The sequence below is a fragment of the Lutra lutra genome, chromosome 6 (assembly GCF_902655055.1).
Source record: "Lutra lutra chromosome 6, mLutLut1.2, whole genome shotgun sequence".
NCBI lineage: Eukaryota > Metazoa > Chordata > Mammalia > Carnivora > Mustelidae > Lutra > Lutra lutra.
In genome coordinates this window covers 122,819,001-122,840,149 of record NC_062283.1, presented here as the reverse complement: position 1 = coordinate 122,840,149, position 21,149 = coordinate 122,819,001, and the positions used below count along the sequence as shown (strand labels likewise).

General features: G+C 38.3%; 1 protein-coding gene across 1 annotated transcript in view; it reads left to right on the top strand.

Annotated features, from left to right (window-relative positions):
• The window catches only part of SIM1 (SIM bHLH transcription factor 1), a 71,447-nt gene extending 50,638 nt beyond the window's left edge, over positions 1-20,809 (top strand). Inside the window, exons 11-12 of the mRNA XM_047735088.1 lie at positions 12,422-12,824; positions 14,881-20,809. Coding sequence (XP_047591044.1) covers positions 12,422-12,824; positions 14,881-15,611 — 1,134 coding nt within the window. The 3' untranslated portion in view covers positions 15,612-20,809. The remainder of the gene's footprint in view (positions 1-12,421; positions 12,825-14,880) is intronic.
• Positions 20,810-21,149: the final 340 nt, after the last annotated feature.

Genomic DNA, 21,149 nt, shown 5'->3' with positions numbered 1-21,149 from the left:
GATTTCATGGTTTGGGAACAGCACTCTCTGATTGGAACCCTATAGGAGATTCCTTATAGAATTCCACGGGAGGAAAGCTTGCCTCAGGCCCGGGGTGCTGATTCCCTTCCAGCTGCATATCACTCTGACAGCTAATGAGGTGTCAAGTATGGTTACCTTTCTGTGAGAAAAAATGAGTGAAACAGATCCCAGGAACATTTCTTTAACTGTGGGGGATAGATTAAGAGAAGACCTATGACATTTCAAGTTATACTTAAGGCACGTTAAAAAACTTCCCATGTTTCTCCTTCATGAAATATATCAGGGAACTTAGAGGTATGAAGGATTTCTCACCAGAATATTCTTTGAGCTAAAAATAACATGTAGATTAAAGTGAAAAATGTAGATTAAAGTGAAAAAACAATGTCACAATAAATAATAGTTGTAGGTAGAGCAAACCATAAAAACAATGAGAGAAATCTTGTGAACACATTTTTAAACAGTAATTATGAGAAGCTGACAATTAATACCATTTTCTAGATGAAAGAGGAAATGACCAAAATATTTAAAATTGCGAAGAGTTGAATTTTGAGTCTATCTTTGCTTTCTAATTGTTTATGGTATAAATGGACATATTTTTTGCTCAGTTCTTTTGGTAAAACCATCCTTGACTCTGGGATGTGACTCAATTTTTTTTCTTTTAAAATGCATTCTCTAATTTTTCTTGAGGAATTTTTTTAAAAGCTTAACTCTTTGAAACCTATATGTAATTCAACTGGATTTCATAAAAAAAAACAAAAAAACAACAAAAAAAACAACTCATGAGGATTCTTTTCCAATGCTAAATATTTTGCTGCTTGTATATAAACTATGTTATAGTTAGCTTCTCTTAATGTGTACTCTGTACAGAATTATCCTTGGTGTTATTAATAAGTTAATAAGTTAGAAATAAGTGATGCAAGAAATCTCTTCCTACAATTAACAGGAGTTCAGGAATGTAGAAAATAATGTCTCCTTGATACCCTCTTTGCAGTTTCAGTTACTGATGACTTCTAGGTAGCATAATTTTTCAAGTTAGAAATGGACTCTGTTATTTCACTGCTGTTCTGTTACATTATCACAGGCACGTGTTTTCACTCAGCTTCTCAGATTAGCAAAATTAACCTGCATAATTGTTTTTTAAAAATGCATTTGATTTGATGTTGGTTTTTCTCTTACCCTTCTGTTATCCTTGAGAAAACCCCTGGCAATCTCCAATTTGTGTGAGCCAAAGTCATTCTTCATTGTAAACACAACTCCCGTTTGAGGGAAGCATCCCCGGCAGTGGGGGTTATTTTAATGGACATGCTGTATTACTTTAATCTAACCCTTTTACCATCTGTTCTTCCCGTAACAGTGAATGAAAAAAAAAAAAAAGAACATATTTTATGTTTCAGGGTTACATTAGTAAAAAGTAAGATAAAAGTGATTTAAAAGCATGCATATGTTCTTAGTCCAATGCAGTCCGCATCTGTGATGTTTTTTCTCATGGTTCAGACACAAATCAAGACAAAAGCTGCTCATGCCTGATAGAGTGAAAGTTTTTCATGGAAAACAGGACTTTGCCGTAAGAGGGTCTCTCTCTATGTTTTACAGCTAAAAATGATAAAAACTTCAATGAGCTGCCAGGATAAAAATAGATAACTGTAACTTCTATTGTTGGAACATCTGGCATTTGTCTTAAGCTGGGTGGTTGCTGCCACCTCCAGAGGAGTGCGGAGCACCTGCCTGGAGCATTCTGTTGAGGCAGGAATGAACCTCGTGACTGTTGCTGAAGGCAGACTATCTGTGAGTGCAGTCATGGTGGAAGAGCGTTTCTGCAATGGGAGAACATCACCCAAGTGTGTGGGGAGATAGTGTACTGTAGCATAGGGTTTGGAGAAAGCCTCTTTTGTGAAAATATGCTTGGAGACCTGGCACCCATTACTGCTTAGAGAGTAGGACGCTGTTGTCCTTGGTATCTAAATGTATACAGGTCTAGGTGAGTCTGGGGAACCGGAAGGAGCAAGGGCTCTGGAATTGAATCTCTCCTCTGAAACTTCAGTCATGTGACCTAGGGGTAATTTTTTTGCTTGTTTGTTGAGCTTCACTTGCTGCATCTGTAAAGGGATTAATAATACTTTTTAAAACTTTAATTTAATTAAAAAAAAGATTTTATTTATTTATTTGACAGAGAGACAACGAGAGAGGGAGCACAAGCAGGGGGAGTGGGGAGAGGGAGAAGCAGGCTTCCCGATGAGCAGGGAGCCTTATGCGGGGCTTGATCCCAGGACCCTGGGATCATGACCTAAGCTGAAGGCAGAAGCTTAACGACTGAGACACCCAGGTGCCCCCAATAATACTTTAAAGATGCTGACACTTAATAAGATGGTGTCTGTGGGCTCTCAGCATAGTGATTAGCACAGAGAAAGTATTTGGTAATGGTAGCTATTGTGGTTGTTTTGGGTGTTAGTTACCATATGCCAATCATATAGTCCATTGCCTCTTAATCAGTCATAAAGTCCTGTTTACCTTCCCAAGCAACTACAGTGTTTAGAGAGAGGGAGAAATGGCTCCGTTCTTTGAACTCCTAAACTATATGGGTTTTCTCTCTATTCAGGACAATGCCATTTTCTAACTTGTATTATTAAAGTTATCTTCTGTGCACTGTTTATGTTCTGTTCACTGGTGTGAAGGTGAAGCTGTGTTTCTCAGATCACCAGGTATACTGCTCTGCAAATAGTAGCCACTCAATAAACATTAGACTGAATCACAGGATGAACTATTACAAAAAGTTCCCATTGGATGCATATTAGGCCCCTGCTGATGGTTGAGACCTGTAACCAGATGAGGCAGCAGTGCCTCCTGGAAGGGATGATGCTTTTGTGAACTGAATCCCAAAGGGAAGCTGGGGATGTGGATGTCGCCGACATCTATTTCTGGCAGTCATCCAAGCTCTTTGCCTGCCAGCTTTAGCCCACCTTTGGTGGGTGGCATTTGGTTTCATACTTCATGAGAACAAGGGACTCATCTGACTTATTTTTTAATTTGCCAACATGAATGCCTGTTTGGAAATTAAATTTTAAATAAGAAATAGGGATAAATTAAGGTGCAGAATATTCAGGATGACGACGTATTTTCTACGGAAGAGAAACAGAAGTTTCAGCAAAATAAACCAAAAATTAATTTTCAGTGAACTTTCTTTGATGGATGTAACCTAATTAAAATAGGGAATTAAATTGTTCAGTTTCTTAGCATTAAATACAGGAGAAAGCACCCTTACCTTTTCAAAGAATAGCAGATGTTCTATAGATCCTAAAACATTATTTTGTTTTCCTTGAAATTAGTATGGATGTCAACAGTTGCTGGAAGAATCATCTAGAAGGCTTACATGTATTCTAGTCTATCACGATTCCCAATCTCTCTCCACCCTCAAAACACACCTTTGAGGCTTTTTAAAAAAATTATTATATTCAGTTAGCCAACATATATAGTACATCACTAGTTGTTTTTTTTTAAATATTTTATTTATGTATTTGACAGAGATCACAAGTAGGCAGAAGCAGGCAGAGTGAGAGAGGGAAGCAGGCTCCCTGCTAAGCAGAGAGTCCGATGCGGGACTCGATCCCAGGACCCTGAGACCATGACCTGAGCCGAAAACAGAGGTTTTAACCCACTGAGCCACCCAGGAGCCCCACATCACTAGTTTTTGATGTAATTTTCAATGATTCATTAGTTCCGTATACCACCCAGTGCTCATCAATTAAAGCTTAAGCATTAAGAACCAGTGGTATCGAAGTGCATTTCAGCTTTGAAAATCAGAGTATTTGGAAGAAAAGGCCCTAGTATTCAGATGATTGGCCAGTGGTCTGATTTCTTTTTGCAGTAGGAAGGCTAATTTCTTTATCCTTTAATATGTATGTTTTATCTCTTTCATACCTGTAGGGTGGGACTGAAAAATGACCTCTAGATAATACAGTCTGGGGAAAAAATAGTTTTTACAAGATGGTGATATGAACCATTCCTGCTTACCCAAGTGAAAGTTATCAATTAAGGGCATTTACTTTATACATATGTATCTGTAACATGTTTGCATTTTTAAGAGTGCTTTGCTATATATTATTTATTTGATCCTCGTTGCAATCCCACACTGTTGATAGTCTGTTCCCATTCTGCAGATGGGAAAATCAAGACCCAAAGAAAGTGGTCTTTTATACAAGTCACAAAGTAGTGCAGAGGTTTACTACTGCATAATCGCATGAGAGTAAACCAGGGTCCTCTCATATTTGAGTCCAATCTTGTTTCTACTGGAATCCCTAATGGATAAATTAAAATTACATTTTTATGTACAAAGTATTAATAATCAGGAATAAAAACAAAGATATTTATATAACTAAGTTACAGGTTTTTGGGTCAAGTTCCCATTTCTTCAGAAAAATATTTTCATTTAATGGCTTTGTCTCTATTCTACAAATAAGGTATCAGTGTACTCAATGGCTTTTTTGATTTTAAAATATTTTGAAATGTTTTTATATATAAAGGAAGGAAGCAAGAATAGGAAATTATTTCTGTATACTAAACCTAGGTTCACCAGGACTTAACATTTTGCTGTATTTGCTTTATTTTCATTGTCTCTTTTCCTTGTCATCTTCTGCATTATTTTTTTCTAAATCATCTCATAATAAGTTCCATATATGATGTCTCCTTACATAAGCCTTAATACTGTAATGTGTATTGCTTGGTCTAATGATTCTTTAGAATATAGAACTTGAAGGGTTTAAAAAAATTAAGATTTATTTATTTATTTTAGAGAAAGAGAGTGAGTGGAGGAGAGGGGCAGAAAGAGAGGGGGAGAGAATTGTCACGCAGATTCCCCGCTGAGTGAGGAGCCCCACTCAGTACCAGGACCCTGAGATCATGACCTAGGCCACAATCAAGAGTCGGTCGCTCAACTGACTGAGCTACCCAGGTGCCTGGAAATCTGCAGTTTTTCTTAAGAATTGCCAAATTAGGGGCACCTGGGTGGCTCAGTGGGTTAAAGCCTTTGCCTTCGGCTCAGGTCATGGTTCCAGGGTCCTGGGATCGAGCCCCGCATCGGGCTCTCTGCTCGGCAGGGAGCCTGCTTCCCCCCTCTCTCTCTGCCTGCCTCTCTGCCTACTTGTGATCTCTCTCTCTGTCAAATAAATAAATAAATAAAATATTTTTTTTAAAAAATTGCCAAATTATCCTCTGTGGAGATTGTATCCATTTGTATTCCTGCCAGCAACATGGCAGGGAGCATGCCTGCTTCCCACACTCAGCCTGACAGTGTATAGCCAAGCTTCTGAAATTTTGCTAATCTGATGGCCCAGATGGAATATCAGTGCTGCTTTAATTTGCATTTATTTTATTAAGAAATTATCTTTTCATAGGAGTTATTTTAGGAGTTAGTTTAGGATTTATTTTTAAATTTTTTGTGGATAGTGGATAGTCAATGTTTATTTTTTGATCATTTTTCATTGTGCTTTCTTTTTTTTTTTGTCTTTCTAGCTTTTGAATTGAGAATTGAACTTTTTATTCTTTCATTTTTATTATTTTAAGTGTCTAAAGCTGTGTATCCTATAAATCCAGACATGTAATATCTTCATTATCTTTTTCCCAGAAAATCTATAGTTTATGTTTGCATTTACTTATTTTCCCCAAGAGTTGTTTAATAGTTTGGGGGGGTTATTTTTGGTGAGAGAGTCTTATAAAAATTGTTTTTAATTTCTGTTTTTTACTCATTGTTGTCAGAGTATCAGTTATAATAGTTATACTTTGTGAAGTTACCTGAGGCTCTCTTTGTGACCTACTATTTGATTAATTTTGATGATTAGTCATGTACACTAAGGTTCATCCTTTATTATCAATATGCAAAGTTTGATTGATAGCCCTAAAATTTAACTGTTTTTTTTTTTAAGTCTTCTGTGGTCTTTTTTTTTTTTAATTGACTTTACTTATTTTATACTGAGAGTGGTTTCTTAGTCTCCTATTTCTCCTTGCATCTTCTCTAGTTTTTCTATGCGTAGGTGGTATTGATGTGTTATATGAGTCATAGACAGAAAGACATAAAAAAAGAGTGGTTTTAAGCAGGAGAGTGGTTAAGAGTGTCAGAAAGATCTGTGAGGTGGCTAGGTTCTGGGAATACCTAGTGTTAGGGCAGTCCAGGGGTTCCTGGGATTCATTTATTTTTCCTTTGACAGAAAGTTTGAGTGGTGGTTTCCAGGGGCTTGAGGGAGGGGAGAATGGGGGGTAATTGTTTGATGGGTATAGAGTTTCAGTTTTGCAGGACACAGAGTTCTGGAGATGGATGGTGCTGATGGTTGCACAGGAATGTGAATGTGTTAACTGCCACTGAAATGTATGCTTAAAAATGGGTAAGACTAAAAATTTTATGTGCATTTTACCACAGTTAAAATTTTAAAAAGAAAGAGCACAGTAACAAAGAGGACCAGAGGAGCCTCTGGGAGGATCAGTCTGTTAAGCGTCCAACTCTGGGTTTTGGCGCGGGTCACAAACTCAGGGTCGTGGGATCCAGCCCTGAGCTCAGCTCTGAGTCTGCTTGAGACTCTCTCTTTCCCTCTGCTTCTCCTGCTTGTGCTTTCTTTCTCTCTCTCTCTCTCAAATAAATAAATAAATCTTAGGGGAAAAAAGAGAACTAGGATATGGAAAAAAAGGTACTGTTCTAGACATTTGTGTATAGGTTTTTGTGTGAATATAATTTTCCTTTATCTGAAAAATGTCCAGGATTGCTTATGGTAGTTGTATGTTTAGTGTTAGTTTTTGTTTGTTTGCTTGTTTGTTTGTTTTTAGAAACTACCAGACTATTTTCCAGGGCAGATGTACAATTTAACATTCCCATCAACAATGTATGGATGATCCAATTTTCCTACATTTTTGTTAGCATATGTTGTCACTATTTTTTAATTTAAATTTTTATTTTTTTAACTTTTTTAAAAAAAGATTTTGTTTATTTATTTGAGAGAGAGAATGAGAGAGAAAGTATGAGAATGAGAGGGAGTGTCAGAGGGAGAAGCAGACTCCCTGCCAAGCAGGGAGCCTGATGCGGGACTCGAGCTAGGACTTCAGGATCATGACCTGAGCTGAAGGCAGTCACTTAACCAACTGAGCCGCCAAGGAGCCCACTTGTTGTCACTATTTTTAATTTTAGCCAGTTTAATAGGTATATAGTGATATTTCATTGTGTTTTTTTTTTTTTAAAGATTTTATTTATTTATTTGTCGTAGAGAGAGAAGCGAGAGCGAGCACAGGCAGACAGAGTGGCAGGCAGAGGCAGAGGGACAAGCAGGCTCCCCGCCAAGCAAGGAGCCCGATGTGGGACTCGATCCCAGGACGCCGGGATCATGACCTGAGCCGAAGGCAGCTGCTTAACCAACTGAGCCACCCAGGCGTCCCTCATTGTGGTTTTAATTTGCATCTCCCTAATTGCTAATGATATTGAACATCTTTTCATGTAATTGTCATCTTATTATCTACTTGGTGAAATGTCTCTTCAGGTCTTTTGCCCCCTTTTTAAATTATTGAGTTTTGAGAGTTCTTTATATTCTAGATTCTAGTCCTTTTGTTGGGTATGTGGTTTTGAAATGTTTTCTCCTAGTCTACAGCTTTTCTTTTCATCCTCTTAACAAAATCTTTTACAAAGCGGAAGTTTTCAATTTTGATCAAGTCCCATTTACCAAAAGTTTTTTAATGCACGTGTTTTGGTATCAAGTCTAAAAAATCTTTACCGAGTCCCAGAGTTTAAAGATTTTCTTCTGTTTGTTATTTTCTAAAAGTTTTACAATTTGATATTTCTATTTTTAAGTTTTTTTTATAAATTTATATTTTATATTTCAGTCTGTGATCCACTGGAGTTAATTTTTATATAAGGCATGAGCCCTGGGTTGAGGTTCATTTTATTTTTGCCTGTAGATGTCCAATTATTTCAGCAACCATTTGTTGAGAAGTCTTTCTTTCCTCTGTTGAATTGTTTTTGCACCTTTGTAAAAAATTAGTTGGGTGTATTTGTATGGTTTCCTTTATGGGTTCTGTATTCTGTTTTATTGATCTGTACATGTATTTCTCCATCAATACCACACAGTTATGATGGTAAGTCTTGAAGCTGATTTTCTCTTTCACTATATTCTTCTTTTTCAAATTGTTCTGACAATTCTAGTTCCTTTGCCTTCTACATAAACACTATGTATGTATTGAGCCTTTTCTATCTTCTTTCAACTACTTTGACCTTTTAATTTTCTCTACCCAATTTTTGTATCCTTACATGTTTTCCAACTTATCTTCAATTTCCCTCATTAAATGTTCATTCAAATCTATACTTTTCTTCACAACTTGCAACTTATTCTTCACTTATTCAATTTCTGTGTGTTTGGTCAGTTTTCGTTGCCTTTTTTCCTCTTTTGTTGTTGTTGTTGTTGTTAGGTGGGGTTTTGGGGTCCATCGCTTAGTTTTAACATTTCTGGTTCTGAGCATGTGAGCCCAAGTACATCGCGTGTGCTTATTTTAGGTTCTTATTTTAGGTTGGTGTGTTGTTTTACAACTTTCCTTTGTGACATAGTTGGTTATTTGATGAGAATTTTTATCAGCTGAGATGATCGTGTTTCCATTTCATGTTTTGTTTTCCTACAGAAGTTTTATAGAGAGTTTAATTTTTCTCCCTACTCCTTAGCATTTCATGGGTTGAATTACTATTTAAAAAGGACCCTATCTTATCAATATTGTGAAATACAGTTGTGTAAATGGATGACGACAGTGGTAGAGAGGAAAGAAGGGATTCACCTGTCTTTTTTTTTTTCTTTTCTATTTTCTGGATCCCTAGTTTCCCCCTTTCCTCCTTTCCTTTCACTGCTATCTCCTTTCCGACACAAGGCATTCTCAATTTACATTTTTCTCTTATGAAAACGATACTTGTCCCAGGCTGCTGCCTTAGATTTTGTTTGATTTTGAGCCCTTTCCCTGTGGCCAGTATGGTGAACTACCAGATACTGACTTCTGTTCTTATTTTGGCACTTACTTGTGAAGTATTTTTTCTTTCTGTGGACAGTTTTGTCTGTTTTCCCGTTGTCCTAAACTCACTCTCTCTCTTTCTCTCAAACTTCTCTCTTTCTCTCTTCTCTGGTTGACATCTCACTCTCGGAGTTTCTTATACCTGCCCTTACACTGCTCTCTGGACCCACAGGTTCATAGTGTTTGCTGTTTGACTTTTTATTTTTATTTTTTATAAATTGAAATTTAGCATACTCTCTGCCTCTCAGTAATGCCGATAGCATGGGTCATGGGTGATTCCATTTGTGCTCTTTGTTCTAGGGGTAGTATTTGTGAAGAGGTACACATTCAAATGGCTGTCATTATCCTGTCAGAAGCCTCTAGAATATATAATTTATTGACCAAAAGGCATCATGTAGTCCCTATAAAACTTGTGCTTTAAGGGGACACTTGGGGGAATATTTACATAATAGTAAAATAAAACTTACATAACAACTTTCTTTTTATAACCATGACAATAAAAATTCCTGGACTTGGATTATAGTTCTAAATAATTTATCTCCTTTAAATCAGTAAAATATAAGGACAGGCACAGGAATCCTATGTTTTAACACTAGAAAGGATACCGAATAATGATTCTATCATGTAGAATGTTAAAGCTGAAAGAGAAGTTAGAGAGCATCTAACCTAATCCAATATATCATTTATGGGGGAGCCTAAGAAAGGTAAAGTAATTTGCCCAAGGTTACCCTAAGAGTTACTAGCAGGGGTGGACCTGGAATCAGGTTCTCTTGGTTCCCTGTACCTATTTCCTCTTCTGTTAAATGGCCCCCATTCTGGTTTTGCCTTTGATAAGTTAAGTATCTTCATGAGCCTTTTCCTGTTGGGACAAAAGAAATTAAATTACTTGCCCAAGGTTGTATATTTAGTAAGCAGCAAAGGTAGGTGTGAGGAAGACCTCACACCTCATGCAGCACCCACTGAGTGTATGGCACGTTCCGCATGTACTGGCTGCCTGCCTTCCTTTCTGCTCTCTCTCTTCCCTCTAAGACTTGACAAACACCTGAAATTTTTCAGATCAATGTGTGGGTTTCTAGGGTTCTCAACAGAGTTTACATCCAGTGCCATTCATTTTAAAGGGGTGAATGTGGCTCAGAGGATCGTTGATACACGCAGGTACAGGTTTACAGGTCTTGAAAAACAAAGGTTTGCATCTAGGCTTTTGCTCTGTAACAATCTTCTTGGTCTAACTCAACCACCCAACTTCCGCCTGCTTCAAGGACAGTGACTTGCTGTCATAGTTTCCTGACTATTGACAAGAGGCTTATCCATCAAATTCTTCTTTGGGTGCTCTTGAAACATGTACCTCATGTATGCCAGGGTTGCCTTGTGTTGAATTTTCTTTGTGAGTGAAGGACAGAATGTTCTTCTGTGCTGCGCCAATAGCACTTTCCCATACACACTCAGGGAAAGCTTTTTCCCCTCTCAACAAGGCTCAAAAGTCTTGACTGGAGTACTTCAGAAATAGGCCTGGTTTATACTTTTATCAAAACAAGAAGAGTCTGGGCAATTCCTAGCTTGGAAAAGCACTGATGATCTGAAATTTTCCTAGGCAGGTGCACAAATGGTGTTACCAAAGGGCAAATGTATGACACTCTGATTCCCCCTCAATAAAGAAAGGGGTACCAACATTCCCTCGGTGAAAGTGAAGGTGGTGTCTCATAAAATGAGAGCCCAGTGTTCATGGGGAGAAAAGGCTGACGGCAGATGGAAGTGTGATGTAGGGAAATGGTACTTTGGGTGCCTTGTGGTTCTTTAGGGAAAGAAGTTGCATTTACTATTTTTTTTTTCTTGGTGGCATATGCTGATAGTCCATATGTACCCTTGGAAAATAATTAAAGTAATAATGAGGTATGGTAACAGAAAGATCTCGAGCTTGGAATTTGTGTAGAACTCCTTCCTGATCATGTTGTGTTATTAGCAGACTTCGGGGTTCCCCCAGAACCTCTGTACCGCATCTCTCTGGCTCCAAGAGCCCCTAGCCAGAGCTGCCTGAATTTCTCCTGGGCCCCCCACAGCACCACACATCCATCCCTTTTTCTCCCGGGATAAGAAAAAAAAATGTAATGGACTCATATTTTGGTTCTAGAGACTATATTTTGGTTCCTGCTTCTTTTCTGGGAATGTCTCTAACACTGAATCCTTTTCTCTCTCCTCTCTTCCTTGACAGTGTTTTCTCTGTAAAACATGGTTGGAAGATAGGCTTTGAGCCAGATGGACCACAGGTGGCTGTTCCATCTTATTAGAACACTCAGTGATTCAGTTTTCCCATCTGTAAAATGGAGCCCTGTTACTGCTCAGGGGGTTGTGAGGATTCTGTGATAGAATGTATGTACCATGATTAGCAACCACCAGACACACTGTAAGGGCTCAATAAATGGCACCTACGATTGTCAGAACAGGTAACCTCTGTATGGGACCTAGACTTGTGTTTAGCTTTGTGTAACCAAAAACTGGTAGAAACTATATTATTAATTTGAGTGGCTCATGAGGAACTTCCAACTGAGCCTATCTCCTAGGGAGGTCTGCCAAACCTCTGGCATTTTCTTTCAATGCCAGATTAGATAACTGACGGCAGATGAACAGTATGACTCCAATGAGGCCAGTATTGTGCGGCTGTTTTATCCTGAGGATCCCATGCATACGTGGAGTTTTACCTAGGAAAGCAAGAAATGCCTCCTAGTGACTGGGTTCAGCCCATATGCACCAGTCTTTTTAAAAGTTATATTGCCATGGAATTAGTTAAGCCTTCATTAGCTGTCTGAGCATGTATCCAGCATGGCCCTCGGGGAGTTCACAGGCCAGTGTGAAGAGTGAAGGTACAGCACTTCGGGACTTATTTTTCTTTTGTTTTTAAATTAAGAAAAAAAAATCTGAACGGCGATTGGGAATGAAATATGGAGCTTTCTTGGGCTCTCCCTCTGGCAATACCATGTGGGAAGGGATGAAGGACTTGGGTTTGAATTTTGACTCTGCCACCTGCTCCCCTGTGGCCTTGAGCAAATCATTTTCTCTATTGGGCCTTAGTTTCTCTATTCATGCAATGGTTCACTAATATCTTCGTTAAAGGGTTGATAGAAGAACGAGGTGAGGTCATGCACGTGAAGCCTGTCTGCTGTGCCTGGTGTTTAGTTCCTTCATCCCTGACATTACCTCGTTTACCTCCTGCGTGACTAATTAAGTGATTCCCAGTGCCCAGTGTGGGGCCAGAGTTTGTAGAGTTTATTTTGGTGCCTTTAAGCCCAACATGACCTTCATGGTGTATGGCTGAGTAAAAAGGCTTTCTCCCCGCCCCCCCCCCCTTTTTTTTTGAAATGTACTTTTTTCATTCTCTTGGTTTCAGTATTCAGGATTTCACACGGAAAGATCCGAGTCTGATCACGACAGCCAGTGGGGTGGAAGTCCCCTGACGGACACGGCCTCTCCTCAGCTCCTGGACCCCGCGGAGAGACCGGGCTCTCAGCACGACGCGTCGTGCTCCTACAGACAGTTCTCTGACCGCAGCTCTCTCTGCTACGGCTTTGCGCTGGACCATTCCAGGCTGGTGGAGGAGAGGCATTTCCACACGCAGGCCTGCGAGGGAGGCCGGTGTGAGGCAGGCAGGTACTTCCTAGGAACGCCGCCGGCCGGGAGGGAGCCCTGGTGGGGCTCTCGCGCAGCTTTGCCCCTGACCAAGTCTTCCCCAGAGAGCAGAGAAGCCTATGAAAACAGCATGCCTCACATCGCTTCCATCCACAGGATCCACGGTAAGGGCAGCTGAAATGAGTCCTGAGCTGGCAGCATTGGGCCCCTGGGCTGGTTTCTGAGATTCTAGGTTTGACGCCACAGGAACTGACCTGGCGGTTTTCTCCTTTGAATTGATAAATCCGGAACTGGCATCAGTGGGCTTTTACAAGGGGCAGCCACTCTTTTTAAGTGTATGAATCTTGCTCATGCTTGCCAGGTGCATTTATTTTTGGCATGTGAGTAAAAATGATTCCCAGTGTAAACATCATAAAAACTGTAGAAATTAAGTGAAAGTCAAATATTGAGTAAGTCTGTTGAACATGGAATATGTATGTGTTTAAATTTCTTGCGTATGATTTTCTTCTGTATTCTGATGCTTCAGAAGTAGACCTCTGTAGTTTTGGGGCTCATCAGCAGTGCTTCTCAATGAGGCCACCACTGACCTCCTGGGGAGTCCAGGCTTTGCTGTACGGTCTGTCGCTCACTTCACAGGTGGTTGAACCCTCTGCTGGGCATTAAATATGGTAACCACCCCCTCCTGCATTATGATGAAAACCCATAGTGTCTTCTGTGGGTGAAAGATGGAATGATATATAGAACCCATGGAAATTTTCACCCTGGGATTATTATACAGTTTTACGACCACATAGAAACGGGCACTGTGGTGGAAGCTTTTAGGGTCAGTAACGTTCTTCTTTGTTCATTTCAAAGTAAACTGGTGAGGGAGAGCCCGTTCTGTCCATTCCAGGCTTGGGCCCGGACAGGTCTCTGACACCCTCCCTGTTTCATTAAAAGTCAGTGACATTAAGGTTGATCTAACAGGGTAATATTACCCTTCTGGCTGGGTCTTTAGGGTGGGAAACGTGCTGAACAATGTTGTCATTCACCCGTAGTCTCTGTCAAACACCACCCAGGCACTGACGGCCTTCCACGAAGGATTTTCATTTGTTTCTGTTTTTGCTTTTTATTTTTCTGCTTTTGCTTTGAGTTTCTCTAGTGTGGTAGACTGGTAATGGAAACCCAGGGCAAAGGGCAATTGCTTGCCAAAGAATGGAGTGAAGCGAAAATCCCGGCTTAACCTACATGGTCTGGAAGAAAATATTAGAAATAAAATAAGAAGAAAGAGGAAAAGGAAAGCAATGAACAGTGTGATCCAGGGCTTCTCTTCTGCATTAAGCAGTTTACAGCTATCATATGTCCCTTCCTGCTTTTCTTTTCCCCTTTTATATTGACTTCACACTGCTTTAAGAATAATGTAGCTTATGGAATATATTTTGGATGCATTGTTCCTGTATTAGATCTCTCTCTGGGGTTCAGAACAGATTGCTATTAACATTTTAAATATTTATTTGTTCTTTACCTTACTTCAGAAACTAAGATACCAGAGTTACTGCATGAGTATATGTGAAACTGAGATTTTTATCTCTAGATTTGAAGAGACAATATTTATATTTTTGATTGGGACAAGATATCTATATCCATGCATGCATATACACATATCTGTACTTATGAATATATATGTATTTATCTAACCCTTGAATGGTTTTAAAACTAACATTAGAGCTTTATTGTAATTCTACTTAGGATACACTTAATGATTTTAACATTTTAGATGATTTATTTGGAATTGGGAAGGTAGTTCAGTCTGTATCATCATCTTCCTCAAACTCAATGGAAAGCATTTTCTAAGCATAACATTTCTCTAGAAAGTCTCATCAACCAAATGTTATGTATGCATTTTTCTTTTATTATTTGCAGTCAGACAGGTCCAACGATATGCATACATGGAGAAGTATAAACACTCGTATCATTTTGTTAATTGGCCTCTAGGACCCATGGGCAAGGTTTACTTTCTAAAAAACTTGTGATAAACTTCATCTGCACTTAAAAGCCACTGAAAACTATGAATGCCAGTACAATACATTGACGCTTTGTCATGCGAGCCCATGTCTGTTTCAAATATCGGTGCATATATTTAAAATGAAAGATGAAGTTTTCTTTTAATAGGAAAAAGAAACACACAGTTTTGGGGGTCAATTTTGAGACCACTTACTTTTTCCTTTTTCTAATTTCTAGGGCGAGGTCATTGGGATGAAGATAGTGTGGTCAGTTCTCCAGACCCTGGGTCTGCCAGCGAATCAGGTGACCGATACCACACTGAGCAGTATCAAAGTAGCCCACACGAACCTAGCAAAATTGAAACTCTGATTAGAGCCACCCAGCAAATGATTAAAGAAGAAGAGAACAGATTGCAGCTAAGGAAGGCCCCCCCAGACCAACTGGCTTCCATTAATGGAGCTGGGAAAAAACATTCCCTCTGTTTTGCAAACTACCAACAGCCCCTGCCAGCTGGGGAAGTCTGCCACAGCTCGACTCTTGCCAGCACTTCACCATGTGACCACATCCAGCAGAGAGAGGGAAAGATGCTGAGCCCCCACGAAAATGACTATGACAACAGTCCCACTGCACTGTCTCGAATAAGTAGTCCCAATTCGGATCGCATTTCAAAATCCAGTTTGATCTTAGCTAAAGACTATCTACATTCGGATATGTCTCCACATCAGACAGCAGGAGACCATCCTGCCGTCTCTCCAAACTGCTTTGGTTCTCACCGGCAGTATTTTGATAAGCACGCTTACACATTAACTGGATATGCCCTGGAGCACTTATATGACAGTGAAACCATTAGAAACTATTCCTTGGGCTGTAATGGCTCACACTTTGATGTCACTTCCCATCTAAGGATGCAGCCAGACCCGGCACAAGGACACAAGGGAACATCTGTTATAATAACCAATGGAAGCTGATGTTTTTCTAAAATATTTTGTTCTTTAAGGCTCTCTGAAACATATTTATAGTTTAATGCCCCATTACCAGCATTTACTATGCCACAGATGGTTAGAGAGGATAATTTAAGTTACTGGATATTTGACATGTGTTCCTGCAAAATCAAAGAGCACTAGCATTCAGGGTTACACACAGATAATGGAGTTAAATGAATACATAAATTGCCCCTCTAATTATATGGGAACCAGAATAGATAAATTTTGATTTGAGAAGTACTCGTGTAGATTAAGTGAGCAAATATACCACATTAAAGGACTGGTAGAAGACAGCATTGCACTGTGATGCTCCAGTAAACCTCACACACACTGACCACCCTCCACACACTGCTGTGTACACTTTACATGCAGAAATGTTGACTGTATACCTTAAATACAACCCAAATGGATAAGTTTTCTTAACCCTAGCACATTAAGCTTATTAAAGAAATTTCCATTCCTAAAATAACTGAGAGAAAGAGAGAGAGCTACATCTTGTAAACTGGTTTCTTGGTTGTGATATCAACCAGTCAGCCCATTTGGTTCAGGCATAAATTAGGGAAATGGTTCCGGGTATGGTACAAGAATGAGTTTCCACCTGGTATCCATTATAAGCAATCAGGAAGTGGTGATTTTTCACCTTACTTTTGAGTTAGACAAGGAACGGGATCACACTGACATAGCAGTAAGGGTTTTCTAAGTAAAAGGACTAAGATGTTGGGACACACATCGAAAGCCTGGTGTGCCCAATTGGAAATAGTTTAGGAAAGATGGAAAGGCCAGAGACAGAGAGAAATGAAATGATATCTCAACACAAAAATTTAAGCCTCTAAATACATAATCAATATATTTGAGGGTATAAAAGCAACCAAATAAAAGACTCAAACCAATTCACCAAGCAAAAAAAGGCTGATAAGTACAAAAAAGAACTAAGGAAAGCCAGTGGAGGGCTACATGGCGGCAGTGTGAACGAGAACATTTCAGAGCACAGATGTGCAAATGCGACAACATGTGGAAAGCCTCAGGGAGAGCCCAAGATAAAAGCTTGGGCTGATGGACAGGTGGCCAAAAGGGTAAGAGTCACTTCAAATGAAGGAACACTCAAAGCGCTCGTTTCCTCTATTGTCTGTGAATGACGGAAACAACAAACTTGGTCTTAAGTTCGTGCGGTATGGTAGAAAACCCAGCAAACTTGAATGCAAGATCTCTGGGTTCCAGTCCTTGCCCTGCTTGTGAGTGAGTTTGGGAATATCGATGTATCACTCACTGTGCCTGGGCCCTACTTTCTTTGTCCGTATGGCCCTTCTGACGTGCCCTGGTTCTGTGGATCATCGGTGCGGCAGAATTACAGTTGTTGACCCGTTAGCTCTCCACTGTCAGTTGTCAAGACCATCATTCTGGCTTGTCTGCACTCCTGCAGAGGTCCAGGTTCTTTGTAACTTCAGCAGGTGCATGGGTTCTTTTAGGCATGTGTAGTTATAGTCAACTTTCTGGTCCAGCCAGAATGTGGATGGTAAAAACTGGTGAGGGAATAGGAAAACAAGGACGATTTATTTCATGCACTAGTCTCTAGTGATCAAGGCAAAGTTAAATCATGCAAGTAATCAGAGAAGTTTCTTAGGCAGTATTTCCTAGGCATCCCATGCCTGCAACCCTTGCCATCTGCAAGGAAGGGAATGTATTGGAAGAAATGGACTCATGATTTTGAAGACAGAACATGACACTGACCACTCAGGGATTAGTACTCTAGTTTCATCATTTAACACAGTTATTTGGCAGTTTATAGGTAGGCGACAATCTGAATGATGATAATCTGAGAGATGAAGAGGGGGTCATTTGTATATGACAACAGAGGTGACATGAAATTAAGTATTTCTTGGGTATGACATAGCGACATTTGTGTCATAAAGGGAAAAAGTGTAAGTGAGGAAGTTAGTGGTTCTCGTATATACTTTCAAAAAAGTTCAAAGAACAAGAGAAACTACATATTAAACTATGGAAGCAAAAGTGTGTAGTGATTTTGAGAAGAATATTCATGAAAAACCTCTGGAATACTTAAAATAGATTTTTGATCAATTTGAAACATGAAGTAAGGTTTTAGGAATGCTAAAGTTTTGAGTGAATTCTGTAGGTGGGTAAATGGTTCAAAGGCACAAATATCAGAAGAATATGGTGTATTTTGGAAAGGAAATCTATACAGATGGGTTTTACTGATGGATATACATTCTACCAAAAATGTCAGGGACAGATGCTATAAAATAAATAGGGTCCTCAGAATCAAGGAAAAGGAACTGATATGAAAGAAAAGAACACCATTGAAGAGACTTCAGTGAAATCCTAAAATGGCAGGTAGTTAATTGGTGAAAAATAGATTATGCACTCTACCAATAGGGGATAATCAGAAGAAATAATGCTCTTTAAAATGGTATGACCAATATTTTTAAGTGAAGACAGAAATACCTATGTTACATCCTAATTAAAAATTTTGGTAGGTGACTCAGTTTTAAATACAAACAGTTTATTTAATTTACATGTCAATAATTTTATAGTGGCAGATTTATTACATTACATATAATGCCTTCCAGGTCCATAGTATTATTATAAGCTTATAATTTTTGCAATGTGGCATGATTATTACAAAATGACCCCAAAATGAGATGAGATAGTTTATGACAAAGTACCTTTTAAATATACACAATGTGTTAAAATGTATTTATAATCTACATTATCTTGTTCTGTCCAGGAACGTATTTCCTCATAATGAAGATGTCATCTGTGTCTTTTTAAAATACGGGATGTAAAATGCATATGTTCCCAATAACTTACTTAGTTAAAGTTAAATTGGCTTTAGTTTTAATCCTTTAGTTCCATAACTTTGCTAAATGTTGAGAATCATGATACTCAATAGAAATAGAGAAGTATGATTCTTATATCACATCCGGATTCATAAAAATGTGCTATATCCAATTGCTAGTGTAATATGTAGCAATTCATTAGATGATACAAAGTTCATGCTTTCTAGTAATAGTAAGAATATCCTTATCGCCCATTTTACCTACCTGTCAGACCTAATTTAACAAGTTGGATGACCAAAGAAATAAATATTTCCCCAATGTTCCTTGAGAAAATTCTATTAAAACTATTGAGAATATACAGATTTGATGTATTATTTTTGGTTGCATAATATTAATGTCATAAACACTACAGACGGACATTTAGGTGTTCCTCAGTTTCACAAATCTTTTGACCTACTATGCTGGATATCACGGGCTAGCTTTTCTAAACCATAATTGCCTGATCTAGGATAATATGATAGAGTGCTGATGTGACATTCAAAATGAGACAGGATGCAATAAGTAATTAACTTTCAGTGTTTATACAGAAAACCCACTCATTCTCTCTTGATTATATTTTATAGGGCTAGAATATTTCCATCGGGTACTATTCTTAATTCTCTCTACACCCTGCTGCCACATGCTGCCTTTGGGCAGAGAATCCCACTTAAAATAAGCTTTAATGGGATCTTCCAGAAAAGGATAATATGCTTCATTTTCTTTTCTTTTTTAAATGAGGGATAAGGATCTATTCAATAAAAGGTCATTTGGAAAATATGCATAGTTATCTTAAAATAAAATGAAAGGCTTTTTACCATCCAAGATCTAGACCTTGGTTTAGACAAGTTTGATAGAAGACACTACAGCTAAAGAGACATTCTAAATACAGTTATGTTATTTTATAGCTCACTCTCCCTTTCAAGAGCAGGACATGACTAAGATATTCAGTGCAATTCTATTAGTACTAGTAGTGTTTGGAAGCGACAGAGTGAATGCTGATACTTGGAAAAGTGACGATTTGGTTATTCGGGGGTTACTTACCTTGCCCAGTGGACTAGCTAACACTTTAATACACTTTCTTTGCTTTAAACAAGTTTGAACGCCCAGCTTTGGTTCCTCAGTTCATTCAAACCATAGAATATAGATATACATTTTATTTTCTGAATGATTTAAAGAATGTAAATCCTATGGCTCTCCAAATAAGTGATTCAATTTTCATGTAAATGTCCGTTTTTGTGAATAGGGATTTGACTCTAAGACAGCAGAACCTACTGGTTAGTTCTTACTGGGACATGCATTGTGGATAAAAGATCATTCTAAACTTGAAATGAATGACAGGACAACTAGAGGCACATGCAAAGGGTATCTTACAAAGAAAATGTTCTTGGGGGAAATGACCATGTGGTGCTCATTTCTTGTGCACAGGAGTTGTACGGGTAGTGCTTAACTCAAAATGTGATACTGTGCTCATATTAAATAGGGGTTTGTTCAGAGTTCCTTCTCTAGGACTGTATGCAGAAAGGCTACACATGTGTGTATGTGTGTGTGTATCTCTATATACACATATTTATGTGTATATACATGTGTGTATATACATATGTGGGTATATATGTATGTGTATATACATATATGTGTATATATATATACACACACACAGTTGTAAAGCAAGTAACAAGATTCTGTTCTGCTGTGCTCTTTAAAAACTGATGGTTCACACAAGAAATCCTAAAACTTTTGAACCAAACACTTACAATTTAATTTATTGCAAAAACTTCGCTGCATGGGACTTTGCTTTCATATACCTATATAGTGGAGAGTTTGTCCTAATTTGCTGATCTGGAACACATTTAATCACAGTTGAATTTACACCAACAACCCTGGTGTGTTTACATTTCAAAAGAAATGAAATTGGCGTGGAAAAATTTTTAGAAGTACTGTAACTTTTTTCCGTTTTTTTTTCCAAAGGGAAATATTTCAAAAAGTGAAACTTATGAGTAGGCACTTCAAAAAAGATAAAAATATTTTATGTTTGTTTTTTGACTGACATGCTATAAAAAGGATTATATTTGTGAAAGAAGACACTGATTGCCAAAATTTCAAATATTTCAAATACCATCTTGCAATGTATAGTTTTTAGTGGTATCATAGTATAAATCTGTAATTTGAACTTTTACTTTGGAATGTAAAGTAGAAGATATTAGCTATGTCAATGATATCTTGCAAAGTGTTCCCATTTATAATTATTTATATTGTAAATAGCTTTCTGAAGTAAATTTGAAGTTAATGTGCATAAAATGTATTTATTATGTGAGGAATTTTTTTGGTTTAAAATATAGTTACCAATATGCAGTTTGAGTCTGAATTATTCATTGAATGAAAGGTCTCTATAGGACAAAACAGACTGTCCACTAGAAGACTAGAACTGTAAAGAAATAAGAACAACTTTAGTTCTAGATTCTGTTGGAATAGGTAACACATCACACATACACACACACTTTACAGGACCTAGCAATAGCAGCTTACACATATACACAATAACTATCAAGTAATGGGTCTGATTGTCACTAGATACTAGAAAATGGTTTTCTCAATTTAGAACATCTTAGGAAAGACTCCTGTGATCGCCTCTTTGCTAAAATAAAGCAAGAAGTTTAAAAGTACATATTATATTTTTAATGCCCAAGGGAAA